Here is a 17,938-nt window from a genome sequence, read left to right as displayed (position 1 = left end):
CCTTGATTCCATGAGGCCTGCACTAATCTTGCCACATTATTTAATGGCAAGTAAGAGTTACCAAAGGGAGGCTGAGACGGCTCAACAAGAGGTTGTTGGTCAGCAACACGAACCAAATCACTTTGAAGAAACTGAACATCGTGATGTATGACCACGTCCTTATAGAGAAAGTTAGAGATTTTTTATTTTATTTTATTTAAATAGGCACACATACAGAATAAAATATAAAAAGAAAGTTGTATAATGAGACAAAAAATAATAATAAACATAAATAAAAATATAATATTCCATTTACAGTGAGCACCACATGGTGATATAAAAAAGTAAAATTACAAAAACATCAAGATTTAAAAAAAAAAGAAAAGAAACAGATAAAGTAAAAAAGAAAAAGAAAGACTATAAGGGTGAGGAAGCAAATCAACCACATATTATTTTCTTCACCTTTGTCCTAAAAATACTAAAAGAGTCACTAAAGGCGTCAGGACAATCATCTAAGCTATCGTAAATACGGCATAAACGAACGATTGCACTATTGAAAGAGGTGTTGCTTTGACAAATTGGTGGATAAAAAAGATTTGTGCATCTGGTGAATCGGGCATTAACGTTAAAATTAATCTCGCTTAAAACAGATGTGTCAAGAATACCATTAGCAATCTTATATAAAATGAACAAATCAGAAACCCTTCTACGCTGAGACAAACTTGCAATGTAATGTAATGATTAACCAATGTAATGCGCAAATGCCTTTGTACGACATAAAGTGAACTCCCGAGTGATGTCGAGGTTTTCGAGACACTCGGTCACCACCACGAGTCCCGAGTTATCAGTAAATCTTGGCATCACATCTAAAGCTTCTCACTTACCTCAAAAACAAAAATAAACAACTTCTACAACCCAACTGCGTTTTTCTCTCCGATCCCCGAAACCCGCCTAACGTCCACACAGCAATACTAATAAATTTGGAAATCCTAAAATTTGTTAACAGAAAAGTTCAACAGTTGATCCTCCAAAAGGTTTACGTTTACTTTTTTTTTTTTTTTGTACTTTTACAAGTGAAGAGCAAAAAATGAAGGTCAACGTCAAAAATGTAAATTAAGACCTCTTGCATTTATGAAGTTGATGAATATTATTACAACTGGCATTATATTGGAAAATGTTTATAAACCTTGCTTCGCACATAGAACTAGCTGATGTATTATAAAATGAAATTCAATCAGAGAATGTCTAAGAGTTTGCTGAAGCTGCTGAATAAAACCAATATTTTTTCCCACCATATTGGGAGCACCGTCATCACAGAAACAATGTTCTGTAAGTTGATATCCATTTCTTTAAATGTATTATTGAATTCTTTAAAAATGTCAAGACTAGTACATTTCACTTCAACGTTATTGGTATTTTTTATTTTAATTTTCACGCGTCAACACGTGGGTTATTCAAAAGGCTCCTTGTCATAGGTTCTCCATCACTGTGATAGACGAATAAGACCAGTCACAGTTAAAATTTCGAATGACAATCAAAATACTATATGGAATGAATTTATGTAATGTATAATTTATTTAAGGTAAATAAATAATTTTGTAATGTATGATAAAAATAAAAACAACTTTTTTTTTGTAATGTATGAAATTTTTTATTTACAATTTGAAAAGAAAATTGTATAAAAATGGGGGTGGGAGGGTGTTTGCCAACGTGCAAGTCGGTTAATAGAATTTTTACAGCACATCACTGCTTTTCCCCCGTGTGGGATCTTAAATGTAACACAAGTTTATATTTATGTCTAAATTATTTTAAACAAATGTCACATTTGTATGATTTTATCCCAGTATGCATTTTGTTATGTCTTCTAAGGTAAGATTGATGAGTAAATGATTTTAGACAAATTTCACACTTCTAAGGCTTTTCCCCTGTGTGAGATCTTAGATGTATCACAAGTCTAGATTTACGAAAAAATGATTTCACATTTGTGTAGTTTTTTTATCCTAGTATGCAATATTTTGTGTGGTTTTATCCCAGTATGCTGTTTTGCATGTGTCACAAGGCTAGATTTTTTAGAATATGATTTTAAACAAATTTCACACTTGTAAGGCTTTTCCCCTGTGTGAGATCTTAAATGTGACACAAGTTCAATTTTTTGAATAAATGATTTTAAACAAATGTCACATTTGTATGATTTTATCCCAGTATGCAATTTGTTATGTCTTCTAAGGTTAGATTGTATAGAAAATGATTTTAGACAAATTTTACACTTGTAAGGCTTTTCCCCTGTGTGAGATCTTAAATGTGACACAAGTTCAATTTTATGAATAAATGATTTTAAACAAATGTCACATTTGTATGATTTTATCCCAGTATGCAATTTGTTATGTCTTCTAAGGTAAGATTGTTGAGTAAATGATTTTAGACAAATTTCACACTTGTATGATTTTATCCCAGTATGCATTTTGTTATGTCTTCTAAGGTAAAATTTTTTAGAATATGATTTTAAACAAATTTCACAATTGTAAGGCTTTTCCCCCGTGTGAGATTTTAAATGTAACACAAGTTGATCTTTATGAATAAATGATTTTAAACAAGTGTCACATTTGAACGGTTGTATCCCAGTATGCAATTTTTTATGTGCCTCGAGGCTAGGTTTACGAAATGGCTTTGAACAAATTCCATTATTCTCTCGGTGAATTGTCGGTAGTGAAGGCTCATCGTCCCATATTATATCTTCCAAAAAAACTTCTTCAGTCTTGATCTTCGAACAATCATCTAACCTCAGTTGAGACGTTTCGTTGGTTCGAAAACAAGCCTCTCGAAAGCTGATTAACAATTCCAGATTAGTCTTACACGAAAGACACACCGTATCCGGCAACCCGTCGCCTCTTTTAACCTGCAGGTGAAAGAGTAGGATTAAGAGAAGAATTAACCAATGGGGTCCACAATAATTGTAACCTGTAATCAGCAACCGACATAAATTTGACAGCAGGTCCGAATGCGTTGCTCCAGACGCTGTGGATGAGGATCGCCGAAGATGGAGACGGAAGACTCGGGAGGAGCTGGTCCAAGACAAAGCCTGCACTCCATCGTCCTTGCATTGACTCTGACAGCAACAGCAATTTTAGACATTTGTTGTCTAAATTTTGGTACTAGTTATACCAACTTACAGGTAAATGGGAAACTGCTCACTGACAACTCGTACCAAAGAAGTTGTGGGTAAACGGACTACTAGTCATATGTAAACCATTCACAGGATAAACGGTCGCTCTAGATCGGTCACACGTGATCACCCTTCACACTAAAACTGGTCACGAGAAAACTGGCCACACCCAAAAATTAAAAATTGGTCGTATGATAACTGGTCACCATAGAAGTAGAATGCATAGAATGGTCATTGTTAACAAAAGTATCGTCTAAAAGCGAGCCATCGAAGACAGAGATGGAAAGTCAGAAGAGAGAGAGAGAGAGACGAAGTTTAGCAAACAATGAACAAACTCTGCCGAGCAGAGTTTTTGTAGCAACATTTTAGGAGGCTAAAAGCGATTCTATGCATTCTACTTCTATGCTGGTCACACAAAAAAAAATATCGCAAATACTTTTTATTTACAAAATTTGTATTATTATCGACTAGACCAGTGGCTCTTAACCTTATTGGAGGTACTGAACCCCACCAGTTTCATATGCGCATTCACCGAACCCTTCTCAATTCGAAAAATAAAATATGATGTTAAAAACCGCACCGAATGTTAAAAATTCGAAAATGTTCATTTACCATGCATACATATGAAAAACGGTTAGTATATATCTATATATCAGTGGCGTGCGTTAAAATTCTCTCTCCCCCCCCCCCCCGTCGTACATCTTTACTTATTTGCGCGAGCAGGATACAACAGGAACAAGAGGAACAGGCTTTTCCTCCCGAATCCTGCGCGCGCACATTTAACAAGGCTGTATGACATAAAGAGAGATAATTTCACCACATGCCACTAATATATATTATATATACATAGTACCGTTTACCATGCACCCTTTTTTTTGATCTTTCGACTTAAGATCTTTCGATTTTCGATCTTTGCCTTCCGATATTTGCTTTTTAGTGTTTACATGTAAGTATAAGTTTTGTAATGAACGGATTTACGCGCGTCTGATGCAGAGGGCGTTATACGTCGTTATTCTTCCAAGAGTCGAGTTATGTAGAAACGTGGACTAACCTTGGGATAGTTATATACAGTGGCGGACTGGCCATACAAGCGAACATGCCCGATGGCATGGGGGCCCCACTATCTTTTAGAAAATATGGGCCCTCAGTAAAATTAAATAACTTTTTAACTACTTCACGTGTGTAAAAATTTATAGGATATTGCACTTTGGGACATAAAGTTTGGGTATTTCAACAAAACAAATGTCTTACGACATACACAAACAACTAATACCAGCTTTAACAGCGCAAGGATCGGTTAACTTTTTTTATTAGGCTCGAAATGTAAGTTTCAACATTTACGTGGGCCCTTTTGCCGGGCCCATTTCCAACCTCAAGATTATGTATATACCAATATCTATGTAACGACTACCTACTGAAATAAAAATGGGAATAAACGAATTTCTGTGAATAATATAAACTGAATTGCTTAAATCAATTTTGATAGGACAATTCATTATCAACCAGCGATTTAAATTTACTTCATACTTTCAAAATAACATTTGATTATACATACTTCGACGATATAGTAAGATTTAAATACACAATTTTAAATAGTGGAAGAAAAATCCGGTAAACTGCCAACAGGAGTAAAATGTCACTTTCAGTCAACGGGTGTTCACGAAATTTTATATATCAAGCATTAGGTTTATAATTATAGATATGAAATGTCAGTTCAATACGTCGAAAAGTTTCCGAGAAAAAAATAAAAATACCTCGATCTTATAGGGTAAAAGTACTACTTCCGGTTGAGATAAAAATAATTTTATATATACGAATACATATATAAAATAATAAAAAGATACAGAAACACACATTCAGACACACAGAGCCGCATTTTTCTATATTATGTAAACGTGATCAGTAGAGGTAGGATAGTCACAGTGCTATCCATTGTTCCATTGTTGTAAATCCTTTGTAAAAAAGGTTCGGCAAACCTTTAACCAAACTCGACCATGTCGTATAAGCGAGCCGCCACAGCATTTACAACCTTTGAACAATACGCCGCACCTTCTGGCTCCGGTGACTAGTGATCAGTGATCGATTCTGAGTTCGAATTTTCGCTTGTTGTTATTACGTACATATGTACATAGGTAAAGTGAAAAGACAATCGGTAGAAATTAAGTTAATTGATAGTTTTTTAGTGACTCAGTTTGATGGTCTATTTATTTTGTTGACCATGTGAAGATTTTTGTAACCCCGGGGGCCCCCTTTGACTCCTGGCATGCACTGATTTCAGTCCCAGTCCGCCACTGGTTATATATATAAGTATATAGTCGGGGAGGTTCCTGACTGCAAGTCGTCTGCGTTGATAACAGCTTCCTGGCTCTGGAAACTGGCTCTGCGGTCGCCTTCTCGTTGAAACACAGCTGGTCGGGTCACAGCAGCGGGAGGGGGGAGGCAGGAGACAAACTCCGTACTGCCTCGTGTGGACACAAGATGGTGATCTCTGGGCGTCTCTGAAGACGCTCGGCGGAGATGCTGGAGGCAGGTCCTTCCCGGATGGCGGCTGGCGGTCGAGAGAGCGCGTCTCGATACTTCTCGAGAGGGGTATGGTGTTTGGCGCGGTAAAGTAACTGGTGCCAACCTAAAGATTAATACCGCTACCAACTGAAGGGACACTCGGGAGAACGTCGCGTTACAGTTTTATTTTATGTTTTGTGTTTTTATGGATACATATATTGTATAATATAATAATACGATTAATTTCCAAATAACTTTTTTATTTTAAACATGCTGGTTTCATTTGTTATTATTTTATTCGATAATTCAATAAAATATGAATTGTGTTTATAACAAATGTTCTATATATGTTATTACAGATTATTATTTATATTAACCTGTTGAATGTAATAAAACCGACCGCGACCGCGACCGTCTCCGTTATAGGAATTTCCGATGCACTGACAAATATTCTACCTACATACATATGCTTTATACCGCTTTATTTTTCGTTTCAGTTTTGCTGGACAGCGTCAGGGGTTCTCTCATTGGCCCCCTACATCATGGGGATCTAATAATGAGTAAAGCATCGTTTAGAGCTTTCTAAAAGTTCGCGGAATGCTTTGGGAAGCTGTGTTCCCCTGGATGCTACTACTCCACTTAATTGCAAAAGCATTTATGTGTTGATTTATTTATTTATTTTTTTATATTATATTCTGTGAATGTGTGTGTGTGAGTGTGCGTTTGCTTTTCATCTATACTTATTTGCATCTTATTTGCCCGAGCATCTACACTTATTTGCCCGAGCAGGATACAACATATTTATCCCGTTGCCCAAAAAGAGTAACGCGAGGACGTGTAGCGACTTCAGAATAATTAGCCTAATGAGTCACACATTGAAGATCCTACTAAAGATAATACAGGGCAGAATTTACTCACGGTGTGAAGAGGCGATTAGCAGAGAGCAGTTTGGGTTCAGACAAGGCTTGGGTACCCGAGAGGCCCTTTTCTGTATGAAAACACTACTCCAAAGATGCAGGGAAGTCCGTAAACCTGTGTACATCTGCTTTATAGACTTTGAAAAGGCCTTTGACCGTGTCCAACACGCTCGCCTGATGGAAACATTAAAAAATATTGGCCTGGATGACAGAGATGTCAGATTGCTACGAAATATTTATTGGAATCAGACTGCAGTAGTACGTGTCGATGATCAATTCACTGATGAGATTCCTATAGAACGGGGTGTCAGGCAAGGATGCATCCTATCACCTACTCTTTTTAACACCTACACCGAATCCATCTTCCACGATGCTCTCCAAGAGGCGGAGGGCATCAAGGTGGGCGGCGAGACGATCACCAATATAAGATATGCTGATGACACGGCACTAGTCGCTGAAAATTTAGCAGACCTGCAAAGATCACTAGACCGTGTACATCAAGAAAGCAATCGAAGAGGTCTGCGCATAAATCTAAAGAAGACAAAATTTATGATAGTATATAGAATGCAAACAGACACCGGGAATCTAACCTTGGATGGAGAGGTGATAGAAAGAGTAAAAAGATTCAAATACCTGGGTACCTGGCTGAATGAAGAGATGGACCCAGATGAAGATCTAAGAATCCGCATCGAGATGGCTAGAACAGCATTTGTAAAAATGAAGGCGGCGCTTACAAACAAGCATCTCAATCTTCATACGCGGTTGAGATTCACGAAGAGCTACGTCTGGACAGTATTACTACACGGATGTGAGACGTGGACTCTGAAAACCAAGATGATCAGCCGCATTGAAGCTTTTGAGATGTGGGTCTATAGGCGTATGCTGAAGATTCCGTGGACCAAAAAGATATCAAACGAAGCTGTCCTCGGCATGATGGGGAGAGGCAGGGAACTTGTTTCTGTCATCAAGCGGAGAAAGATGGAGTACCTCGGACACATGATACGGGGTCCAAAATACGAATTTCTCCGTTTGATAACCATGGGGGAAAATAGAAGGAAAAATGGATTGGCAGGAAAAAGTTATCTTGGCTTCGAAACATGCGCATGTGGACCGATATGAGCGCCGAAGGGTGTTCCGAGCCGCTGAAGACCGATGCGGATATATTCAAATAATCGACGAGGTGGTCGCCACCGTCCGGATGCGGACAAGGCATTAACAAAAAGAAGAAGAAGTATGTATATATTGAGTGAATGCGACAATATATATCAATAATATATGACAATATATATCTGGAGAATACGGTGGATGCAGAAGCAATTCGAAGCCCGATTCATGCAATTTTACCATCGTTTTCATTGATTTGTGACACGGTGCATTGTCTTGATGAAACAGCACTTTCTTCTTCTTCAAATGGGGCCGTTTTACCGCGATTTCGTCCTTCAAACGCTCCAATAACGCTACGTAAAAGTCGCTGTTTATGGTTTTTCCCTTTTTAAGATATTCGATGAATATTATACCATGCGCATCCCAAAATACTGATGCCATAACCTTGCCAGCCGACTTTTGCGTCTTTCCACGCTTTGGAGTCACTTCATCACGTGCAGTCCACTCGGCTGACTGTCGATTGGACTCCGGTGTAAAATGATGGAGCCATGTTTCATCCATTGTCACATATCGCCTCAAAAATTCGGGTTTATTACAATTGAACAGCTCCAAACACTGCTCAAAATCATCAATTCGTTGTTGTTTTTGGTCGATTGTGAGCTCGCGCGGCACCCACTTTGAACAGAGCTTTCGCATACCCAAATATTCTTTCACGATATGTCCAACACGTTCCTTTGATATCTTTAGGATCTCAGCTATCTCAATCAATTTCACTTTACGGTTATCCAAAATTATTTTGTGGACTTTTTTAATGTTTTCGTTGGTAACAGCCTCTTTGGGGCGTCCACTGCGTGCATCGTCCTCGGTTCTCATTTCGCCTCGTTAAAACTTAGCAAACCACTTCTCAACGGTTGATTTTCCTGGTGCAAGGTCCGAATAATGTTTATCAAGCCAAACCTTGGCTTCAATAGTATTTTTTTTCGCCGAAAAACAATGCTTTATTAACACACGAAATTCTTTTTTATCCATTTTTTCAAACTAATAAAAGTTGCTTCACTCAAAATGCTATTACTCACAAACTATAAGTACGACAGCTGTCAAATTTATACACGTGTCTTTTTAAGGTTAGGGCTAACTAAAAATCATATGGATTTAATACTAGTAGCGCTATCTATGTGTCAGCCTACGAACTTTTCAGCCCACCTAATATTGAGTGAATGCGACAGTTGCGCTTCGACCAAATAAAACGTATTTTAAATTGACAAAATCGAGGTTTCGTATTCTACTATTTTCTCCTCCAAAACTGGACCAATTTTTAAAAAAATTTCATCATCGGTATGAGAAAAAAACTTTCTGTGCATCTATCGGCGTATTTTTTTAAAAATCGACCGTTAAATAAGCACGCTGGACTCGTTTCGTGGGTGTAAAAAAGAGGCGATTTCTATAGATTTTTGGCGGCTCCTAGCTCCTTTAAAAAATAATTAATCAAAAAAATAAAACGATAGATGCACCCCAATGGTGGATATCCATAGCATATTAAAAAATAATTTCTCTAGTGCCATAATTGAGGAAGGGAGAAGTATAGTACGTTTGTATGGACAAGGTGCAGCTGTCCAGCCCTTTTAATTTTTTGGTTTCTTTTAATAATGGTATCCTGTTAAATATTTTAGGCACTACATATTTTCGTATTCTTTGTCCATAATAATTATTATGTTTTGGCTGATAAAGTTTACCTTCCTGTCGAGTAAAATAATTTTGCACAACCAGTGTTTTGTGGTCATTACCATAATATTGTTCAATAGCTATAGAGTAAATTACTTTTCTATGTACGGGTAGTATTTTACAAAGAAGAAATAGTTTATCATGTTCCTTCTTACAATTATTTTTAGATTTTTTGTCTACCAAATATTTCAGCAATCTAATTTGTAGTTCCTTAATTTGATCGAGATAAGTTTTAAACGTTCGGCCGTAAGTACTTAAGCCATTATTCATCAATGTGCTGTTTTATTTTTCAATTTTATTAAATTTATTTGAATATTCATATGTTTTATTTATTAAGGGGGTATTCTAGTCTAGAGGGACAAATTTTGGGCGTTTTTTAAAATTCAATAAAACAAAAACTAACAACATTTTTGATATGCATTTTTTTATAATATGTTTATTAATATTTCAATAATACGGTTCGGTGATTACTCGTCACAAAGTCACTAAAATCTCTATAACGGAACATCTGGCAGCCGAAAAGTCCATCATACTAACGATAACTATCATAGTAACGAGAACTTGAGTGCCAAATATTGTGTATTCGCGATTTTCATGGCAAAAATTGTCTTTGTGACCACCCCAATGTGACGAATAGTCCAATTACCCAATAATACATAACAAAAATGAAAAAAAAAAACATTAAAAATTGAAAAAATTACAGGCTCGTAAAGTGGGGGAGGTAAAAAGAAGGGTGCCTCCATCTTGACACGATTCCAACCCTTCTAGTCATCCGAAAAAAAAATTCTTAATTAATAAGAGTGTCGCTATGGTCCGTACCTCGGAAAAAAATAAAAAAAAGTCATTTTTTGGCCTTTTTTTTCAGTTTTGAATTTTTTAAAAATATTAAAAAACAATATTTTTACATAATTCTAGTACGGACTATAGAGGGATATATAAAAAAGAACCACGCCAAATTTTAAGTTAATTGGCCCTTTAGAACTTGAGATATCATGTCAAACTCGTTGGAAAAAGTAGTTTCGAGAAAAACGCGTTTAAAGTTTCGGGTAACGTTACGCGCCGGTTGGATGCCACGTCACTAAAACAGCTATATCTCCGAAAATAATTTGAATTTTGAAAAATCCTCTTAAGGACATATTTTTAAAGGTTTAAACTTTGAAAATATGAAACAAAAAAAAAATCGATATTTTCAAATTTCTAGACTAGAATACCCCCTTAAATTGTTTAAAATAGCATGCAGAAAGGCATCTCTGACAATATTGGCAAGCACCATAGCACAATATTGAATACCTGCAAAATCGGAATTGAAAATATTACCATTACCTTGATTCCATGAGGCCTGCACTAATCTTGCCACATTATTTAATGGCAAGTAAGAGTTACCAAAGGGAGGCTGAGACGGCTCAACAAGAGGTTGTTGGTCAGCAACACGAACCAAATCACTTTGAATAAACTGAACATCGTGATGTATGACCACGTCCTTATAGAAAAAAGTTGTTAGAGATTAACCAATGTAATGCGCTAAATGCCTTTGTACGACATATAGTGAACTCCCGAGTGATGTCAAGGTTTTCGAAACACTCGGTCACCACCACGAGTCCCGAGTTATCAGTAAATCTTGGAATCATATCTAAAGCTTCTCACTTACCTCAAAAATAAAAAAAAACAACTTCTACAACCCAACTGCGTTTTTCTCTCCGATCCCCGAAACCCGCCTTAACGTCCACGCAGCAATACTAATAAATTTGGAAATCCTAAAATTTGTTAACAGAAAAGTTCAACAGTTGATCCTCCAAATGGTTTACGTTTACTTTTTTTTTTTTTTTGTACTTTTACAAGTGAAGAGCAAAAAATGAAGGTCAACGTCAAAAATGTATATTAAGACCTCTTGCATTTATGAAGTTGATGACTATTATTACAACTGGCATTATACTGGAAAATGTTTATAAACCTTGCTTCGCACATAGAACTAGCTGATGTATTATAAAATGAAATTCAATCAGAGAATGTCTAAGAGTTTGCTGAAGCTGCTGAATAAAACCAATATTTTTTCCCACCATATTGGGAGCACCGTCATCACAGAAACACTGTTCTGTAAGTTGATATCCATTTCTTTAAATGTATTATTGAATTCTTTAAAAATGTCAAGACTAGTACATTTCACTTCAACGTTATTGGTTTATAAAGTTTATATTTTTATAAGTTTATATTTATGTCTAAATGATTTTAAACAAATGTCACATTTGTATGATTTTATCCCAGTATGCATTTTGTTATGTCTTCTAAGGTAAGATTGATGAGTAAATGATTTTAGACAAATTTCACACTTCTAAGGCTTTTCCCCTGTGTGAGATCTTAGATGTATCACAAGTCTAGATTTACGAAAAAATGATTTTAAACAAATTTCACATTTGTGTAGTTTTTTTATCCTAGTATGCAATATTTTGTGTGGTTTTATCCCAGTATGCTGTTTTGCATGTGTCACAAGGCTAGATTTTTTAGAATATGATTTTAAACAAATTTCACACTTGTAAGACTTTTCCCCTGTGTGAGATCTTAAATGTGACACAAGTTCAATTTTATGAATAAATGATTTTAAACAAATGTCACATTTATATGATTTTATCCCAGTATGCAATTTGTTATGTTTTCTAAGGTAAGATTGTTGACTAAATGATTTTAAGCAAATATCACATTTGTGTGGTTTAATTCCAGTATGCAATATTTTATGTGACCTGAGGTTAGATTTACGAGAAAATGATTTTAAACAAATTTCACATTTGTGAAGTGTTGTTATCCCAGTATGCAATATTTTGTGTAATCCGAGGTTAGATTTACGAAAAAATGATTTTGAACAAATTTCGCATTTGTGTGGTTTTATCCCAGCATGCTGTTTTGCATGTGTCACAAGGCTAGATTTTTTAGAATATGATTTTAAACAAATTTCACACTTGTAAGGCTTTTCCCCTGTGTGAGATCTTAAATGTGACACAAGTTCAATTTTTTGAATAAATGATTTTAAACAAATGTCACATTTGTATGGTTTTATCCCAGTATGCAATTTGTTATGTTTTCTAAGGTTAGATTGTTGACTAAATGATTTTAAGCAAATATCACATTTGTGTGGTTTAATTCCAGTATGCAATATTTTATGTGACCTGAGGTTAGATTTACGAGAAAATGATTTTAAACAAATTTCGCATTTGTGCGGTTTTATCCCAGTATGCTGTCTTGCATGTGTCACAAGGCTAGATTTTTTAGAATATGATTTTAAACAAATTTCACACTTGTAAGGCTTTTCCCCCGTGTGAGATTTTAAATGTAACACAAGTTGATCTTTATGAACAAATGATTTTAAACAAGTGTCACATTTGAACGGTTGTATCCCAGTATGCAATTTTTTATGTGCCTCGAGGCTAGGTTTACGAAATGGCTTTGAACAAATTTCATTATTCTCTTGGTGAATTGTCGGTAGTGAAGGCTCATCGTCCCATATTATATCTTCCAAAAAAACTTCTTCAGTCTTGATCTTCGAACAATCATCTAACCTCAGTTGAGACGTTTCGTTGGTTCGAAAACAAGCCTCTCGAAAGCTGATTAACAATTCCAGATTAGTCTTACACGAAAGACACACCGTATCCGGCAACCCGTCGCCTCTTTTAACCTGCAGGTGAAAGAGTAGGATTAAGAGAAGAATTAACCAATGGGGTCCACAATAATTGTAACCTGTAATCAGCAACCGACATAAATTTGACAGCAGGTCCGAATGCGTTGCTCCAGACGCTGTGGATGAGGATCGCCGAAGATGGAGACGGAAGACTCGGGAGGAGCTGGTCCAAGACAAAGCCTGCACTCCATCGTCCTTGCATTGACTCTGACAGCAACAGCCATTTTAGACATTTGTTGTCTAAATTTTGGTACTAGTTATACCAACTTACTGGTAAATGTGAAACTGCTCGATTCTATGCATTCTATTTCTATGCTGGTCACACAAAAAAAATTATTCGCAAATACTTTTTATTTACAAAATTTGTATTATTATCGACTAGACCAGTGGTTCTTAACCTTATTGGAGGTACTGAACCCCACCAGTTTCATATGCGCATTCACCGAACCCTTCTCAATTCGAAAAATAAAATATGATGTTAAAAACCGCACCGAATGTTAAAAATTCGAAAATTTACCATGCATACATATGAAAAACGGTTAGTATATATCTTTATATCAGTGGCGTGCGGTAAAATTCTCTCTCCCCCCCCCGTCGTACATATTCACATAATTGCGCGAGCAGGATACAACAGGAACAAGAGGAACAGGCTTTTCCTCCCGAATCCTGCGCGCGCACATTTAACAAGGCTGTATGACATAAAGAGAGATAATTTCACCACATGCCACTCATATATATTATATATACATAGTACCGTTTACCATGCACCTTTTTTTTGATTTTTCGACTTAAGATCTTTCGATTTTCGATCTTTGCCTTCCGATATTTGCTTTTTAGTGTTTACATGTAAGTATAGGGGGGTTGAAGGTTTTGGACCATTTCCCAGCCTATGGAAATTCAGTTGAATTTTGAAGAGGATCTTTATTACTCGATTAATACAGGTGTATTTGTATGTACAGCGAAGTAGGTAAAGGATTCACTGGAACGAGCTAGGTCGAGTTCCTGAAGCTCACTGGCATCTGGGGACGATGCACTGGTTTATAAAGGTGTTGCTTGAGCAACGCGTAGCTGGGCTGGTGAGATCACGTTCTGGAAGATTCCGACGGGGTCGAGGTCTTCCTTTGTGTTCGATGTTTGATGCGTAGTTGCGTAGCTCCTTGGGATTTCCCGTGTACTCGTGATTGCGTATCTGGAGCGAGTCGAATCGCCTTTATGGGTAAGCTGGACGAAGTATTTCGGCCACGGCTAACTTTCGTGTACGAGAAGAGGACACGATGATGTCATTTGTACAGATTAAGTTCGATGAGGGAAATAGGTGATATCACAAGTCGTGCTATATCTCTACATATTAATTATAATCGAATTTATAATTAATATTTTTATCATTTTACGATAGAATTTGAGCGCAAATATTTTATTTTTATTTTATTTTATTTAAAAAAAATCAATACCACAGAGACTTGACAGGTTGCCCCAAAGCGTCAATGTGATTATAATACAAATAATAAAAATCATAAAAATTATAAAAAAAACATCATAAAAAATAATAAAAATCATAAATAAAAAAAAACATCATAAAAAAATAATAAAAATCAAGTAAAAAATATGAACACAAAAAAAAAACAAAGAAATAAGATTGAAAAATTTATATCGTGCTATTTAGGATGTGTTCCACTAACTCAACATAACTGGCATCGAATAGGTCCAAGTAATGTGCCAGTAAGTTAAGGAGTCGAACAGCTCTCGAGAGGGGGGAGTTCATGAGCACGTTTGATTTAGCCCTAATTGGCAAAAATATATCATGTTTTCTTAAAACTCTATGATTTTCCGGGGCCCAGAATTTTAGTTTCTCCAGGATAGCGGGATTGTGAATCTCTCCTCTAAGTAATTTTACGAAATGTTTCCCTAGAAATAAATCTCTTCTCTTTGCCAGGGAGTTGAAACCCAAAGATCCCAAGACAAAGGCACTAGGGAACAGATATGGATAAAATCCAAATGTCTTCAGATTTAAAAATCTAAGGAATTTCCTTTGGACTCGTTCCAACATTAGAGAGTAACGAAGTTGATAGGGAGACCATATAATGGAGCCAAACTCGAGCACACTGCGAACTAATGTACAATATAAGAGACGAATTGCAGTGAGCCCTAGTTCGGACGAATTACGGATTACGAATCCAAGGATTTTTGTTGCCCTATCACAGATATTCTCAATGTGAATGTTGAAACTCCAACTATTTTCGAAGACTATTCCCAGATCAGATATAAATAATTCTCTCTGAAGAAGAGAATCATGAAATTTATACGGATATTTAATAGGAGAACGAGAACGAGAGTAAGAAATGATCCGACACTTTAGGATATTGAAGGGAAGTTTATTAACATTAGCCCATTCATAAATAGAATTCAAATCCTCTTGTAAATAAAGAGCGTCAGGTAAATCAATTATTCTCTTATAGATTTTCAAGTCATCCGCATATAATAAAAATTTAGAATGATTTAGAATAGAAGATTGAATATCGTTGATAAATATTACGAATAATAAAGGGCCAAGATTTGATCCTTGGGGAATCCCAGTAGTGGCAACATACTCATAAGAAAAGCAACTCCCAAATTTAACGAATTGACGTCGATCCTGTTAATAAGAAATAAAAAGACTAACAAGATTATTAGTAAATCCAATAAAACTTAATTTACTAACTAAAATTTTATGATCAACTTTATCAAACGCCTTCTCAAAATCAGTATATATTACATCCATTTGATAATTACAATCCAAAGTGCTGGTTATGTCACTAGAGAAACATAGCAAATTGGTAATAGCTGATCTGGCCGGACGAAAGCCATGCTGCTGATCAATGAGCGTATTTTGAAAGTGATTAAAAATGTATCTGTGTAATATTACCTCAAACATTTTGGCTGGCGCTGACAAGATAGTAATTGGTCTGTAGTTCCTTACACAAGATTTATCGTCCTTCTTATGAATAGGAGTTACTTTAGAGCATTTCCATAAATTGGGGAATGAAGAGTTCTTTAGAATTAAGTTAAAAATGAATTTTAAAGGTTCTAAGAGACTAACCTCACATCCTTTTAGGATGTAATTAGGGATGGAGTCAGGACCGGAAGAATAAATATTTTTTAACTTTAGAAAGCCATATTTCAAATCGGAAGAGTCAAGATGATTAATCGCTAAAGTGGGGAAAGTAAATTCCGAGTCATTGGTAGGTTCCGTGGAATCAATAGAATTATTGAAAACTGATTTAAAAAAATCGGCAAATCCATTAGCAATGTTTTGATCACCCTCTAACAATCCAGAATCATTGTACATAATAGTCGACTTTACACGATTTACACGTTTAGAATTGATGAAGTTCCAGAATTTCTTAGGGTTTTTAACTATGGAACTTTCACAATCAGCTACATAAACATTATATGCATTATTAATTAATTTCTTAATTTCCGTACGTAAAATACGGAAATTATTTAAGATAAGAGGATTGCTCGATTTCTTCCAGAGTTTATGTGTTAGATATTTACTTTTTAAAAGATTAATAATTTCTTTAGTAAACCAAGGCGGATAAATCCTTTTACTCGTCACTAATCCCTTCATCCGAAAACAATCATTAAAAATAGAATATATAATGTCATAGAAATTAGAGAGGGCCAAATTAACATCTTTGCACTCATAAACTCGCTCCCATTGACAATTACAAAGAATATCATTTAAATATTTGAAATCAACATTTGTAAATAACCATCCATTTAGAACAGAGGTATTAAGACAGTTATTTATTAAACGAAGTGAGGAATAAGTTATAGTTAAATTTAAATGAATATCAAGAGCAGGATGATAGCTGTCTTCAGGAACCAAGGAATCAACTGAATTTGAAATAATAATATTCTGACAATCTAAATTTGTTAATAGAAAATCCAACATGGAATTATTAAAAGAGTTTCGAATAGTATTAATTTGTTTTAAGTTGAATAAAGATATAAAAAAATTAAGGTCATCAGGAAAACAGTTAGAAGAATTCAGATTAAAATCTCCAGATATAAAAATGCGACCATTACTTAAATGTGAATAATTAAATATAATTAAATCAAAAAATCGCTTATAAATATTTGGTGGAGATCTTGGTGGAAAATAAATAGTACATATATATATAAAAAAAGGAATGTTAACAAATCTTAGTTTCAGCCATACACATTCATGAATGTCCTCTAGATGACTAAGTCTTTCAACCGAAATAATATTTGCATTTTTAACTGCTAGAAGAACACCACCACCTCTGGCAGATCTATCATGGCGATATATATTGAAACTGCTGTCAAGTACTTCGGCATCATGTACAGATGAGTTTAGCCATGTTTCAGTAATAGCAAGGACGTCAATAGATCTAGAAGCGGTGTTGTTGTAGAATTCCTTGAGTTTTGTATTTAAACCCCGCACATTTTGATAATAAAGTTTAATGTTACGGGTCACGGGTTTGGGCAATTGGTTTCGAGGAAGTAGAGATTTTTTTGAGAAATAACCATTCTCTTATGCCAGTACCCATAGGCCAAAATTCAGGATTGATAATTTTATTAAAAGTTTCAATATCTACACTAATTTTAAATGACGTGCACATGTCAGTTTTAGCAACCTGAGAAACGTTGATTCTTTTATTTTTAATTTTATTTAATATGAACTGTTTCACAGTATCACAAGTGCAGTTATTTGCCAGATTAAAAACATGTACATTCTTCAATTTCGGAATAGTGGCCACCTGTAAAGTTTTATCAGGTGCACCAGATCCACGAGTATATGGCAGTCTCCCGGAAGAAGTCCCAGCGACCTGACTGAACGAATTTGAAGGATCTACAGTAGAAGCAAAAGCAGTAGCACAA

General features: G+C 35.5%; 3 protein-coding genes across 3 annotated transcripts in view; all 3 read right to left on the bottom strand.

The window, feature by feature from the left end:
* The window catches only part of LOC143915198 (fas-associated death domain protein-like), a 231,697-nt gene that overhangs the window by 101,115 nt on the left and 112,644 nt on the right, over positions 1 to 17,938 (bottom strand). The window lies entirely within an intron of this gene.
* LOC143915050 (uncharacterized) lies at positions 1,614 to 3,483 on the bottom strand. The gene is made up of 2 exons (XM_077435465.1): positions 2,956 to 3,483; positions 1,614 to 2,875 (listed from the first exon to the last, which is right to left on the bottom strand). The coding sequence occupies exons 1-2, from the start codon at positions 3,109 to 3,111 to the stop codon at positions 1,940 to 1,942; spliced, it is 1,092 nt and encodes a 363-aa protein (XP_077291591.1). The 5' UTR covers positions 3,112 to 3,483; the 3' UTR covers positions 1,614 to 1,939.
* On the bottom strand, positions 9,308 to 13,341 carry LOC143914909 (uncharacterized). The gene is made up of 2 exons (XM_077435314.1): positions 13,132 to 13,341; positions 9,308 to 13,051 (listed from the first exon to the last, which is right to left on the bottom strand). The coding sequence occupies exons 1-2, from the start codon at positions 13,285 to 13,287 to the stop codon at positions 11,717 to 11,719; spliced, it is 1,491 nt and encodes a 496-aa protein (XP_077291440.1). The 5' UTR covers positions 13,288 to 13,341; the 3' UTR covers positions 9,308 to 11,716.

This window comes from Arctopsyche grandis, chromosome 1 (assembly GCF_051622035.1).
Source record: "Arctopsyche grandis isolate Sample6627 chromosome 1, ASM5162203v2, whole genome shotgun sequence".
NCBI classification, from domain to species: domain Eukaryota; kingdom Metazoa; phylum Arthropoda; class Insecta; order Trichoptera; family Hydropsychidae; genus Arctopsyche; species Arctopsyche grandis.
Note: the sequence above shows the minus strand (reverse complement) of the source record. Positions and strands in the feature narration are given on the sequence as shown.